Source organism: Athene cunicularia (genome assembly GCF_003259725.1).
Source record: "Athene cunicularia isolate RWA chromosome 3 unlocalized genomic scaffold, athCun1 chr3_part1, whole genome shotgun sequence".
NCBI classification, from domain to species: domain Eukaryota; kingdom Metazoa; phylum Chordata; class Aves; order Strigiformes; family Strigidae; genus Athene; species Athene cunicularia.
Genome location: NW_020799097.1, coordinates 63,165,928 through 63,181,220, shown reverse-complemented (window position 1 = coordinate 63,181,220; position 15,293 = coordinate 63,165,928). Strand labels below are relative to the sequence as shown.

Below are 15,293 nucleotides of genomic sequence, written 5' to 3'. Positions count from 1 at the left end.
GGGGGGCGGGGGGGCCACAGGAGGATGCTAGAAGCATCCTAGAATTTAGTGTATGGCTACAGTTATGCATCAAAGACAGATCATTAGAGCATAAAAATGAAATTTATCTCTTCTGCATAGTGTCCAAAAAGCTAGTACCTGTCTGAATTTGCTCCCTACAGAAAAAAGTGGTTCTAAACCCTCACATTGCTTTCTATGGTCTAAACCTCACCTATTGAGCAAAGCTCAGCAAAATGAGATATCAGTAAAGATAACAAGTATTTATTCTTGCACAGGGCACCAGAGCCTGCACCTGAATATGGTATGTGTATATGGGGATGTCCCCATATGACAACAGGATCACTCTGTTACTGTAGAAAGGGATTAATTACCGAGAGAGAAAGAGTTGTGCCTTGGTTTTGAATGATCAGTATGTGGCAATGGCCAAAACACCACCATTACAGGCCTGCTCTGTATCTTAAATATGAGGTCACTGGGATGGTAGCTATGAACCTCGGTGCACATGGCATTAACCCCTGTCAGACTAGTGCAGCCTGAACAAATTTGGGAAGAGTTGAAAGCATAGACAAAAGCGTGGGTATGCACTGATCTCAGTAGGGATATGATGGCTTGTGTATGTCAGTGGGCTGGCAAGGAGGGGGCACTGTGTCAGTTTGGGAGTCTTCTAAATTAATCAGTATTGTTCATCTTGTGGTATACTCAGTTAAAAATACATATTGCATCAAAAGAATGTTCTATTTTATTTTACTTTTGGGGGGAGAAAGCATTACCTCCTCTTATTGCAAATCTGAGACCAAAGAGATTGCTTTGTTTTTAAAAACATTTAGATCTCAAGATTAAATTGCTTAATAGAGAAATGTATAGCAAAGTATCATTTTTCCTCTTCTTTCCATCCCCATATTCACTTTACTGTACTGCGGTTGCTATCAGTATTTTTGTAGAACTCAAGGGCTTCAATCATTTTGCCCTCTGAACAAGGATATCAAATAATGAATACTCAGGTTGTTCTCCCCAGATCAAGCAATCTGACCTTGGGATCAGTATGATATTGAAAGCAGACTAGTCTGTACCTGATTCTCCAGATCTCAGTAGTAAGCTGTAAGCTTCATCGTGACTTGGAAATATTCACAGGAATTACCTCATAGTTTGGAGCAAGCTCTCTAGTTGAAGTCCAGAAAAGTTTTTCATCTATAAAAATGTACACGTGATCCATTTCATAATCTCTGAGGTGACCTTCCACGTACAACTGCTACAACAATACACTGACACAGATTCTGGATGTGGGGGATCTGTCTGACATCGTGGTGGCAAATGCTGCCCGCAGCAGTCAGAAGTCTGAGGAGGAGATGCAGCTGGTACTCTGGCACCTTGGCTGAAAACGTTTTGCCCTTCAACAACAAGGTCACAAATAAATCACTGCAGGTTGCAGTGTTGCACCAGTCTTGGTGTTTGAACAGCACAAGGCCTAAAACAGGTTGCACAGCACAAAATGCTGGGTGTCTGGAACTGAGGTTGCCCTGCATGCCCTCAAGTTGGTGGCATTTCAGCTTTATTCTGGTGATGTGTAATTGAAAAGCTTCCTTTAGTATCTCTCATCTGTATCTGCCTGGGCTTGCCAGCCTTCTGGTCAGCTGCAGAACCACTGCTTCACAGTACAGGCTTTTTCAGCAGATAACTGGGACCTTTTTTCCAGTGGTTCTTTTATGTTGATATCATTTTACGTTCCAGTAAGATGATGCAATATAATTATCCAGAAGAAATAATGTGTAAGCTTCTCTGTAAATGCTGTTACAGTTATTGTGTTTCTTTTATCATCATTAAGAGACTCTAAGTGGCATAAGAGCTCTCCCTACAAAGGCAATCAGTTTAGTATGTTTTCCTACTTTATTCAATATTTTAGGGTGCAGTGCTTTTTAAAGCCAACATAGTCAGCCAAAACTAATCTTTTATAAATATGCATCTCCTAATACAGCAGTTACACAATTTTAATCTAAAAAAAAGTGTCCCTTTCCCTGTAGTTATATATTTAATCCATTTTTATATCTGTGGATTGTTTCCAAAGAAATCTATTTATGTTCCTGTTTTTAGTGTTTTACAATTTAGTGCTAAAATAGCTGTGACAGTTTTAAAGAGTCTGTTTATCTTCCTAGTCTACAATATGATAAAATCAATGGCAACTTCTGTACCTTTTCATGAGTAGTAAACACTAATGCTAATGAGTTTTCCTATCTACCAAGCTCAGTCAGGACACCAGAGATGAATTCATTAGTAACAGTGCTTTGTATGGCAACTTTTGTGACAAGGACTGGGATGGTCACTGCAACTTGATGTCTTTATTTATATTTGCAAACCAGACCCTTGAGTTCTACAGTATTGGAAGTATGAAAATATGTACTTCAGCTTCAAGCTTCTAAGAACTGAAAATATTTTTATGTAAATTCATAGATGTATTTAAATAAGGCATGAACTTTGCTTTGCTTTACTGTTTTAGTGAGTAGAAATGGAATAGATACTGTGTCACTCTTAGTGAAACCTCTGACCTGCAAATGTACCACACAAGTACTGTTTTAAAAAAATAGGCATTTTCCACTTGATAATGACGAAAATTTCAAAAAGCTTATATCTGAAAGACTTTTATTACCTGTACTAAAATTAGAAAACTGGTCTATAGTCTGCAAGTACTCTTTGCTTCCCCCTAGTTCCCTCAACAGTTCCTTTGACCTACTTCCCTTAACAAGAGAATCTGAGTGTTGACATGTAACCAAAATAGCCGTGTCTCTTTATTCTTTCAAAATGGAAGTCTAGATCTTAGTTTTAAATCACTGGAGGACATTAGATCTAAGCCTTTTAGAGAGTTTGCACACCTTGCAGTTCTTACTGCTGCACTGCTATAGTAATAGGCAGAACCTTATAAATCTTTTAAAAATAATTTTGTCAGTGTTTCTCATTAGAACATTTCGCTACAAAAGGATTTTGATTGGAGCTCTAACGGTGTAGCCATACCCATTCTGCTAACATTTTTCTGAAGTGTTTAAATTAAGAAGCCTGACAATGTTAGTTTAGATGTGTTCCTATTTTTCTTCTGAAATGGTAGCTCTGTTAGGGAAATCTTTGTAGTGTCTCTTTATGAACCATCTACACCAGGGCTTTTAAGAGGGCTTGGGGTTTTTTCGAGTGGACTGGAGGAGGCTTGACAGTAAGTGTGCAGAGTGTGGACTTTCCGTCCTGATGCTTTGTTTCTGCTCTGATCTGCATGCTCTTCCCCAAAGGATTAACCTGAAAGAAAGCCAGTGCACCGTGAGTGTTTTGGTTCCTCTGTTCCTGAAAAAGCTCACATCTCTTGTGACCAAGGTGCTGCAAAATGCATGTTATTATCAACGCAGGACTCCCTTCCTGTTGGAATCCTCTGATTCTCTTCTTGTCCCTTCTGCAACTTAGTCCTACAGTCTTCCCATCTCCAGATACTTCTCTTGCTTTCCCATCCTGCTGTACTAAAAAATCTTGATTTCTGAGCTCACCCCCAGTACTTCTGATCCTCCCAACTGAACTTTCTGTTGAACCAGTCTCTGAGCCTTCCTTGAGATACCAGGAAGCTCTTTTTCCATAGTGACAGAGTAGGTGTTTCTTACAGTGCTGTTTTGCTCCTGTCCTCAGCAGCTGCTCAGGGAGCCTCTGCTGGTACCAGGCCAGCATATCTGCTGCATAAGAAGGGCTCTGCAGCAAGATTTTTAAAGGATGAAGCCTGCTTCAGAATGGTGTGTGGCTAGGCACTTACTGTTGGTAGGCTGCTTGCTCTTTGGAGGCCAGCAGCAACCCTCAGGCCACCATTTATTACTTCCTGCAGGGAAGGAAAGTTTTAAGTTGTTACAAAGTAGGAGAAAAGGAGGAGATGTTTAATATGAATAAAATGCTCATGCTTAGTTCCTGTGTTCCTGCACTGTTCAAGTGTCAGAGTAAACATCTCAGGCACAACTTTTCTGATCAGTATGTACCAATGAGTTTCAGTGATGAGCAAATGAGAGGGTTCAGTTTTGTGTTCAAGCTTTTGTGTTTGCATCTCTCAACTTGATCCATCTCCATGCTTCTCGGCATCATCATATTGTAGCATGTGTTAGCCAAAAGTAAAAATTTTCTTGCTATGTCATTTTGAAGGACTTTGCTTTGGTAACTTATGTATTTGTGCATGAGAGTTTACAAAAGCAAAGCTAGTACTAGTTGCAGTGTAATTTTGTTACACACAAAGCACTGGTTTTATAATAATTTTATTAAAAAGTACATCGACTCCTGAACAAGATTAGGGCTCCAGAGTGTGCTTACACAGTGAATAAATGAAAGCAAAGAGTAGCCTTGACTCAGTGTTCAGCTCAGAACCAGCAGTATAAGGAAGGTGGTGTGTCCAAGGTCAGTCCAACCTCCAGTTACAGTGCAGCAATACCAGAAAATGTTGTCTCCAGCTGTGTTGAAACGGGTTGCCAGGCCGCTTCTCCCCAAGCTCTTCTTGAGGAGTAGTTTCAGGGTTGTTGACAAGTAGATTTTGTGAAAACTGTAGTCTTTAATGAGTGCATATGTGGGTTTTTTCTTGTGTATTTTTTAAGACTTACTGCCTCCCACATTTCTGAAGAGGAAATCAGATCATAACTTTATCCTGACTTACTCTGAAGATTTTAATATTAAACATCCAGCTGCTTGTTTTTTACCTTTTTATCCATCAGCTGAGCTGTATGCATCTCAGTAATTTTTGGCCAGGCATAGGACTTTCAAACCTATTTATCTCTGGAAAGATCACTGTCCTTTCTTCCCAAGCTTCCAATTTTAAAATACAAGTAAAAGATATGTATGAAGTGCAAGTATGGAATGAATGCAGTACTTAACTCTAGAGCAAAAAATGGCACTAAAATATTGCTTAGTATATTGTTTGTCTAAGTGTATATATATATGGACACTTTTGATAATACAAAGAATAAGAAATGCTAAAGACTTGCAAGATATATTTTACTGTAAATATGGAGAGTAGCTTTTACATGTGTATATATTACCAAAGTCTTATAACAGTGAATGTAAGAAAAGGCAAAAGTCACAAGCAATGAGAAAGCTTTTATTTATGTTGAACTTTGTTTTCCCTGTATTCAGCCCCTGGACCATGGCTCACATAAATTTGTTAGTAAGGTAAACACTCCAGTTTTGCCATTAGAGAGACTCTTTTTAGTCTTGAAGTTCCGTGGTGTTGCTTTAGAACAGAACAGCCAGTTGATGAATGCTCAGATTCTTATTCCAAGTCAGGTATTTAGGATTTTGGTCTTAATGTGATTCTGTATTTAAGCTAATAACCTGTCAGTATCTGCACTTTAAACACACTCCACCCAGCACAGCAATACCTCCAATTTTAATGATATGCTAGTCAGCCAAAAATGCCTAGGATAGCCCCACTTCTTCATTCTTGCTTAAACAGTCCTAGGAGGCTGTATTTTCTGCTTATTTTTGACTAGTTTAAACTATGCATTTTTACATTTTGTATATCAGGCTATATAAAATAAGCATGTGAACTAAAGAGTGGGATTTTGTTTGTTGGAGCAATGTTCATAAGGAAGTAGTTGGGGTAGCAGGACTGGATGCTAAGGAGTAAAGAATATAATAGTTCTCAGTTAACTCTGTTTTAATTTCCCAATTTAATGCTGGATTTCCTCTGTTGTGTATCAGCAACACTTCTTAACTGAGGCACTAGTTTGTTCCAGTTGTCACTTCTGATGGCTTCTCTATCAGGTAACACACATCCCCTGGCATTCTTTGGCTTTTAAGCAGCTGTTCAGTCAAAATGGGGGGATTAGCTGACAAGTGGCAGGGACAGAATAGCTAGATTTATTTTTTTTTTCTTTTTTCCCTTTAGTTCCTCCTCCTCTGTCGTAGCTATTTCTTTTTCCTCCTGGCTGTTCTTTAATACTTCTCTCTCTTATTGTGGAATTAAGAGCAAGAAACTGAAATGTGGTCTCTCCTCTTTGCTGCTCAGCACACCGAGACATAACTGTCTGCATGCCTTGGGCTGACCTGTGCTTCTGCTTCCATCCACTGCTGCGCAGCCCTTGTACAGTTCCTTTTTTCAGTTGTTTGCTAGGGTGCAGTTCTGTGGGGGCTGCTGTGTATGTCCTGACCCTGACACGGGGGCCACGCACCATCTTTTGCTTGTGGTCTCTAAGTGCTCCTTCCCACTGCATTGCATCTGTTAATGATTCCACTTCTGGAAGTGGAGACCTGGTAGTGTAGCTGCCTCTGTCCTGTGGCCAATGTCCTTCCTCAACTGAACAGGGCTTTAAGATTGTCCGGTTTGCTGTTCACCTCTCTGGGGATAGCTGGTTTATGTTGTGCAAACATGCACTTGATTTGCCATAGTCTGAAAAGCAAATGCTTGTAATCTGCACAGCTCTTGTGCTTTTTTAAAAAGCCTGTCAAAATGCTGGTGTGACACTTCCCAGCTCAGTGTTTGCTTGGCATTCTGTGTTTTTTCCAAGGTCTGGGTGAATGTTCTTCCTGCTTTCCAGGGCATCCTCTCAGGCCTGGGCTCTACATCTTAGGCTTTTCCATTTGGATGTGCTGTTTTGCTAGTCTCTCAAGCCAGATTTGACCACAGTTTACCTGGCAGGTAAAGAAGCACTAAAACCTTATAGTTCTTTTTCAAGGTTTCCTATGAGACTTTTGTGCAGCTTTGCACCTTTTATGATGCAGTTTCTCTTTGCACTTGCTTTGCTTCCCTTTGCTAGTAATTCCTGTTTCTGCTCATGCAGACCTCTTTGGAGAAGCTGAGGATAGCTGATTCCTTTACTTGAAGAGGAACACCTTAGAAAAAATGCCATTAATAACCTTACAGTCTATCTGACAGATACTGATCATGGAACGGCTTTTCTTCAGTACTTCTCACGTTTTTTTGTTTGTTTTTTTTTTTTACCTTTTAGAAAGTAGGCTTTGGTACAGGTACTTGAGACAAGGAATATTAGCTGCTGTGGGAAGTGACTGTATGTAATTATAATGGGAAATGGGGTAAATTGCTTATCAGTCCTTCTAGAGCTTGTACTCATCCTAGTAATAGAAGCATTGATTAAACCTGTCTGTGAACACATAGACATAGCAGAACCAATCATAGATTTGTAAATAGAATTATTTTCCATCACAAAACTGGATTTTAGGAATAACCTGCCAGTTTTGCACTTGCCTTGGTTCAAGGTAAAACTAAAAGCTGAACCTACAGAGATCCTCCCTAGCACTGGTCAGCCTTATGCATCCTTTTCAGCTCTGCCTCTGAAATGTTTAAATAGTGAATTCTGTGCTGCAACTGGTTTTACTTCAGAGCTCTATGTTTACAAATGCATATGTATTTTGTAGCAGTACCTATCTTTTTCTTTTTTTTTTTTTTCCTCTTCCTTTTTTTCCTTGCTTCCAGATAGAAAATCTGAGGTCTTGTTTTCTGTTTCATACTATGCCATATAGTGATGGCAGAGCTGAGAGGAGCCAAGTATCTTTTGATTCCCACTCAGGGTCTTATTATAGACCATGCTACATTATTAAAAGACCAAAATACAATAATGTAGTGCACATATTAGGATGGCAGCAGACTCCTTTATGTTGCTTTGGTGATGTTATCCTCCAGTTTATTTTGCAGATGTAACTTCTTCTAAATTCACAAGTATATGACCTAAAGTAATAAAATTTTAGGTGACGTTTCTTTGTTTACTATTACAAAATGAAGATATAGTAACTTTGTTTGGATTCTTTCCATTGTTTTCTGTGATTCAGTTAGATACTTGTATATACTGAGGTATTTAGGCAATACAAAAATCCATTTTAACTTGGGTATTTAACTTGTATTGCCAAAGGAATGTATTGTTCACAGTATTGTTTCACACTTCCATTTTAATCCTCAGAAGCTGCCTTAAAGTTGAAGTTCTATCCTTTTAAGCAGTAATCAGTAGCACATATCTTAACATCATCTGACAGATTTGCATTTTTAGTATGTCTGGGCTTTTATTGCTTAGTTAAATTTACATACTTGCAGTTAGGCATTTCATGCAGGCATGTGTAACTAGAGGAGAAGAAAATATCCTCTTATTTTTAACACTTCTTTATGCAACTTTTATTCCCTCCATGTAAAGGTAGTGGTTCAAGCTAAGTAGCAGGCAAGTATTAGGTAGTTGAACGATGTCTTTCCTGGCATGTGCTAGGTTATTGAGTCTTGCTGGAACCGGTGCTGTCAATATTTAGATTTGGATTTCAAATGTTTAGTGCTCTGATTAATCTGTATCCGTTTTAGAGCAAGAGGTATTTTATGTGGGAGCACACCTACAGTAGTTACTAAATACTTGTGCCAATTCCTGTTTGATACCCAGCAATATTAAAATTCATGCTTGTGCCATCTGTTCTTTTCATCGCTTGTCATATGAGTGGTCATATGAATGTACACTCATACTGTGTCACAAAATATTCCAAGGAAATGTCAGGCAAGAAGCAATATGGCAAAAAATATTACTCTGTGTATCAAGGCTCTAAGTGTATTTATCTGGATGGTATTTAAACCATTGTTTTGAAGTTAATGGAGTATTGAGTGATCCCATGGTGCAATACTTGAATAATGCGTGTGCACTGTATGAGAGATGTGAAGAAACTTGTGCTGAAGAAACTTGTGCTGAAGCTAGCAGATCAGTGCTCTCATTAATGCTCAGAAACAATTTTTTTACTACTTGATAATAGTTTCCTCTTCTGTATGATGCCCTAGGCAAGGCTGGTGGGAATCATGATGTAGGTTCCCCATGCATTACAGCAGGACTTTTTCTGAGAATGTTCTAAATGGCTAATTTGAGCAGGAGGAAAGTCTGTTTTACCTCCCCCCACTAAAGTTTACATGGTAGTAAGATATAAAGAGTTTAAATGCACTTTGGTGAATAAACCATATTTTTTTCAGACTTAGTACTAGCCATTTGGAACACTGAGAGGAGAAAGTATGAGTTTTGATAATGGTAGATCCTGCAAAGCCTGGAGGTGCAAGTGTTCAGTGGTGCTCAAATTATCTTGCCAAAAATTTGTCCATCTACCTGCAGGTCAAACTAAACCTTTGTATGGCGCCCTTAAAATGGCAAAATACTCAAATCTTTTGTTGGTCTGTCTTTAAGGTGTGACAATTTTTCTTGTGATTTGGAATCAATATTTGTTAAGTTCAACAGTAGTTACTTCCATTGATCACAAGAGACTTAATACAGATATCGGGGACAGAAGTGTCTTTTTTTGACAATTATTTAAAATTTCACACTTTTTTTTTTTTGTGAGATGATTTTTTGAACACTGATCTCAGCAAAATATTGCTCTTGAATACTAAACATTTGATCAGCACTATTTTTCTGTTTCCCTCACCTGCCTCCCCTCTGCAAAAAAGGTGCAGTAAGTGTCAAATAGGTTCCTCCTGCTCCCTTTTATCCTTTATGTTCATCCTGAAACATGCTTGCAGAAGGAGGTGAAGGGAAAAGAAAGACTTTTGTCAGGCCATGAGGGGAATGAACTTGCTGAGGCACTGAGGCCTGAGTATATATTAAAGCTGACAACCACAGGAAATTGCTTGGAGCCTTCTGAAAAATTTTTTTAAAATTATGTTTTCTAATGTGCATGTAATACAGTAATGCTTGTTTATCTTTTAAAGCTGGAGTGATTACTCAATTTTTTTCCAACTTTCATTTCTAGTGATATTTAATTTAAATTAATTGGAGGGGTTTTTCCCTCTCCTAAGCTTTATGTATCAATAAACTGTCTTTTTATCCTTGCTTGCAAATACTTTCAAGCTGTCTGTGGAAGGTTTCTTAGAATTCTTACAGTCTGTCTTTAGGCTCTTCCCGGATTGCTTGTTCTGGACTCAAACACTCCTATAGCAGAGCTCTTGGACATAAGGATTGAGTAGTAAGATTAGAAAATCATGGCATTTAATTTCCTGGCTTGGCTTTCAATTATAAATAGATGCTGAGCCCAGGATATGGTTGTGATTTGAAGTACAATAATTAATCTTGTGATTTTTTCTTTATAAAGAATTGTTGAAAGGGCATTCAGACCCCTAGAATTACCTATTTGTAGACTGACAGGGTCTGATCAAAAATGAGTCTATAGAAAATGATGGGAATATATCCTCTGTTAGATTTCATTCAGATCATAAATTGTCCTCTCTTCCATTCTGCATAATGCGTGTGTTAGTAATTTGTAAAGAGTGTGTGAAGTTTTTACCAGTATCTTGTACCATATCCTTAGAAGCCTAGGATCTGCAAGTCACCTTTAGCAACACAGTTTCCTCATTGCATCCAGACATTGCAACATCTTTGAACGTTTGCTTCTTCAAAGTCACTCTGCAGTTTCATTCTGTTATTACCCCTAACTTGAGTTTCAGTGTGATTAATCCAGCTTCCTCCAAGGGAAATTAAATTTTTTAAAAATAAAAAATTAAAGGCTGCTGTTCTTTGGAAGTAGTGGTTTCCAAAGCATCACTGAGAAGGAAGAAAAATTAGCTGCATGTATAAAATTAGCACAGCATGGAAAAATGAATCATACACCTGATTAAAACCAACATTGTTAAAATGGAATCTTCTTGTGGCTCTCCCTTCGACTTGAACAGGGAAGTTGTATTGCGGCTTCAGTGTCTTCTGTGTAACCTTCAGGGGTTTTTCTATGCAAAATGGTGTGGAATGGTATTATAAAGTGGTATTTCTGAACGTTCTGGTTTTAAAGGGAGTTTGGCAATGTTTAAGTTGCATTATAATAAAGTGGTTGAGCTGTTGTGTAGTAATATAGTTAACCAATCTCCTTCCATTTCTTCCTTATTTTAGCACCTGAAGGTTCTAAAATACAAGACAAGAAAGTCCCTTCAGGACAAAGCAACACCGGAACTAAACCAGGTACGCCATTCCACATGCTTTATGTTATAATGCTGTTTGCCTCAATGGTGTATGAAAAACAGCTGTTGTGTTAAGAATTTTTGAAATATTGATGGTCTTACTGTTTTGGTCAAGGCTGATATCAATGACTGTTCATATTTACTTAGGCTGGAATCTCTGTTTGCAAAGAAGCAAAACTGAAAAAAAATACTTTTAGTACAGATTACGCATGAGAGTTGTGAAGCGAGATAAGGCGACAGAAGCCACTACACTTGAATCTGTGCTTGCATGAGAATTATCTGCTGTAGGCAGTCTTACAGCTTTATATGAATGCGCTTCTGTTCAGATATTTCTTCACTTAACACAAAGCATGTCATATTCTGTATTATGCTCTGTACAGTGGGCTTACCTGATTGGTACATTGCATGGATTTATTTCACTGTTCACTTACATGGTTGAAAGTGTCTGTACTGAAATGCTTAATGCAGTCCTTGATGCCATGAGTCTGTTCCACTTACATGCTTAGACCAAGATCTAGAAGAGCACTTAAATATCTAAATTTGCCCGTATTGCAGTTCAGGTACCCAAGCTTAAAATATGCAGCTAATAATGATCTTGTTTAGGTGCCTGAGGAAGCATAGGTGTTTGTGTTGCTGAGCACTAGGCATACTGTGAGCACCCCCTTTTCAATTCCTTGATGGCTTGGCAGCTCGGTTGCTGTTTTTTATCAGCAGACTCTTCTCTGTCTCCAAACTGGGTACCTTTAGCCTACATCCCCAGAGGGTAGCAATCTCAGTGGTGTGTGTGTTCAGATGACACCTCACATGCTCTGCTGGGCAGTTCTGGGTCCAGCACAAAGCACAGTATTCACGGCTGCTCTCAATCAGAAGGACAATGGGAAAAAAAGGAGAGAATGGAGATAACATTACCCACTTCCATGGCAAAACCAGAACTCTTGGCTTTGGACAGCATTCTGTATCCACTTTAACCTGAAGTAATTCAATCCCAGTTTTCCTTTCTCAGAAGGTGGTGTAGCTGCTCCTGTGTTACCATCATCTATGCTGGTGTGTAGAAAGGATTACAAAATTCCTGGAGCTGGAGAGAGCATGTGTGCAGGGTTTAGCTCTGCACTGAGCTGGTGAGAGTCAGTGTTGGAGAGAGTTCTTGAGAGCTGGTGGTTTGGGTTTGGTTTGTTTGGAGGCATTGGTTGTTGTTTTCTTTAGATTGAAGATTAATTTTGTGTCAAACTGTTTTGGTTAAAAACCAAAGAGTTTGCAGCAGGAATGACAGCTGTAACTATAAACATCATCATTATTGTCTGGAAGGTGTCTGCAGGCTGATGAAATATTAGGAGGCCAAGGCAACTCTGTGTGCATGGCAGTGCAAAGTGAGCTAAAGGGAAGAGAATTTGAGATCCAAGCAGTGCATCTTTTCAAATAAGGCTGTGGCTTACATTTCTTTCTCCCTGCAGCACCCCTGGTGAACTAACATACACACTGGCTGTTTTTTGCAACTTGATATCCCTTTTAGTTTCTTTAGTATAAGAGGTTAGCACCCTAGGAATCAAGGGCAGAAAGGAAGCCATTTGTGAGACAAGATTTGAGAGGATTATAGGTGGCAGTGAATAGTAGTAGACTGACTTTTGAAGTCACATCGAGTGCAGCAGATACTTCTCTGAGCCGCAGAAACTGGCCATATGTAGTAAATATATATGACAATTACTGATTTAACAAAATTACAACCTAATTTGTACAAATGTCAATTGTGCTTAAGAGTTCGTAATTATGTAGAAGATTTGAAAAGCTTGCGTTTTCCTTTTGTTAATAGAATTAGGAACCTAAAATGACTGACATTTCTATGCTGAGTTTCTGCAAAATACTGTTCTAAGGTCTTTTAAATGAACTAGTAAATTCTTAAAAATAACTTCGAACTCAAGTAAGTGTTGTTTATAGAAAAATACTGTTTTCATATGTAGTTTTTAAGGCATAATTTCTAGCAATAGCTACAACATTAATTTCCCCTTTATACAGCTATGGGTTTTTTTAAATCTCTAATATTATCCCTCTCAGGCATAATATTAAGCATCTGTATGTTACGTAAGTGTAGTGAAATAGATAGTGAGTTCACATGCATTACATCCTAACCAGACTGCAACTTCTACAGCAGTATGTGGGTCTTCCTAGGGTGTTCTCTGTAAGGGTTTGCATATGCCCCATTATTTCTGTAAGAATTAAGGAATTCTTGTAGGATTTGCAAATTATGTTTACCATCTCTTTGTGCAGCTACTTAAAGCTTTGCCTGATGATGAATACAAGCAAGAGAGAGGACAAAGTAGCTTGCGTGTGTGTCCTGGTATTCCTACTGAATAAGAAGTAGTGGCAATCCCCCAGGTACTTGCCTGGTGGGTTGTTAATCAGCAGAGACATGAGAAATGAAATGGCGTGCAGGCCCAGTGAACTTTCTTGTTTTGCTCAACATGAAGCTATTGAAGCTATGTACTGGGTGTGTCAGCAGATCAGCTGGATTCAGAATGCAGTTTTTGGAGGTTGGGCTTGCAGCCAAACTGTGAAGGATCATTTTCAAGGCATAGAAAAGACATTTTTCTTAACAGTAATGCACCAGTAATGTATGCTCCAGCTTGTAGTAGAGCAAAGGCAATGCTGGTCCTGCTACAAAAGTGTTATCCCCATCTTTGTGCCAATATTGATTTAGCTCTTTGTGATTCCAAATGTATGCAAAATAGCTTGTTACTGAAGACCTGCATAGCCTGCAACTTAATGTAAATTCTTTAGAATTGTTCTAACATCCTGCGGTGTTGGGAGAGGGGCTCTGTGTGTGTGCAGGTGTGAACACTATCAGGTGGTGATACAAAAAAAAATAATTGGATAGCTTCAAACAGAATGGCAGAGGGCAGCTTTAAAAATTTATTTTATTCCTTCCATTGCTTATAATTAGGAATTCTTTTGGGAACCCTTTTCAGTTTGCCTGTCCATGTAACCATTCTGCCTCTGTAGAAATGCTGCTGCTCCCTGATAGGGAAGTCTCTCAAGAACAAAAAAAAAAAAACCCAACCCAACCCAAAAACCTAACCTGGAAGGAGAATAGTACATTCTGAAAGAAGCAAGATTTTACGTTAGTCCCCAGTGTCTCATCATTCTCTGTCAACTCGATGTTACATTGACTTTGCTCAGCCCTTGAAGGGAATCCTTGTTTTCCAGGGGAATTCATAGTGGATGTGTATTATTCCACTCACACTAATTACTCATGCTACAGAAATTCACGTTTTTTGAATCTTGTGTGTCAGTCACGAGAGAGAAGGAATATTATTACCCTTTTGACCTGTGTGTCAGTATGCTGAAGAGACTACATGCAAGTCAGCACACTTCTTAACATCAGGCAAACGTTAATCTACACCGTACATTGGACCAATATATGCAGTGGCATGGCTAGGCATAGTTTAATAAATGGCAGCACTGTGTGCTATTCAACCAACCATAAAGGTTTGATCTGTAACTGGGTGGTGGATTGTCTTTGCTGGTGAATTGTTCACTTGTTGCCCTTTTCATCGGGGCTATCATGTTTGAATGTTATTCTTACTATGAACTGTTAAATAGGTTTTCTCCTTGCAGCTCTTACTTTGTATTGCTATTAATGCCATTAATTGGGGCTGTAGTCTCTGACTGTTGTTGAGGTGATAGTTTTTCACTATCTAGTTCAAACATAATTAAACTGAAGCTAGTCGTCAGTGAACTCGTACATCCCAGAAATGTTGTCATCCTGATGAAGAAACTTCTGTTAGAATATGAATTGCACATCACTGATTTTTTGTCTAAGTCAAATAACTGTTCAAAATCTGTCCAGCACATCCTTACTTAAGGATTTATTTTTGCAAATATCTTTAAGTTCATTTTTATGACCCGTTGTATTGTCTTGCTAGTAACTTTTTTCTATAGGTGTGCAGTCTATACACAAACAGGCTGACTTTACATGTTTTTACAAATTGCTTACTTGTGTATTTGCACCAAATAACAAAAAGGATCTGTTGTCTTGTTTTTATGTGCACTTCCATGGTGTCAGTAACCTAGGTAGTTCTTTATCTTAAAATACTTAAAAACTGAGTTCCCCTCAATACTAAAATAAATCAGACCATTTCTTTATACCCAGAAATCTTTTTTATTTTTCTGTGAGGTTTTTTGTTTACTTGTGTTTTTATTCAAAGAAGACTTTTTCAGTGCTAGTGGAAAAAGCATAAAATTAACAGCTTTCCAGGTTTAACAGATCAGGCTAAGGATGAATAGGAAATTAGTTTTGTCAGCATGTGGAGATGAATTGGTAACTTGGATTTTGTTTCCTTTTTGTCTGGAACAGCTCCACTGCTGAGGCTGGAAGTAGGATGTTTAGCCT

At 38.5% G+C, this 15,293-nt stretch overlaps 1 protein-coding gene across 8 annotated transcripts in view; it reads left to right on the top strand.

Annotated features, from left to right (window-relative positions):
* The window catches only part of MAP7 (microtubule associated protein 7), a 107,058-nt gene that overhangs the window by 42,791 nt on the left and 48,974 nt on the right, over positions 1-15,293 (top strand). For all 8 annotated transcript variants that reach the window (XM_026844237.1, XM_026844234.1, XM_026844233.1 and 5 more), the window contains exon 2: positions 10,842-10,910. In XM_026844237.1, coding sequence (XP_026700038.1) covers positions 10,842-10,910 — 69 coding nt within the window. The remainder of the gene's footprint in view (positions 1-10,841; positions 10,911-15,293) is intronic.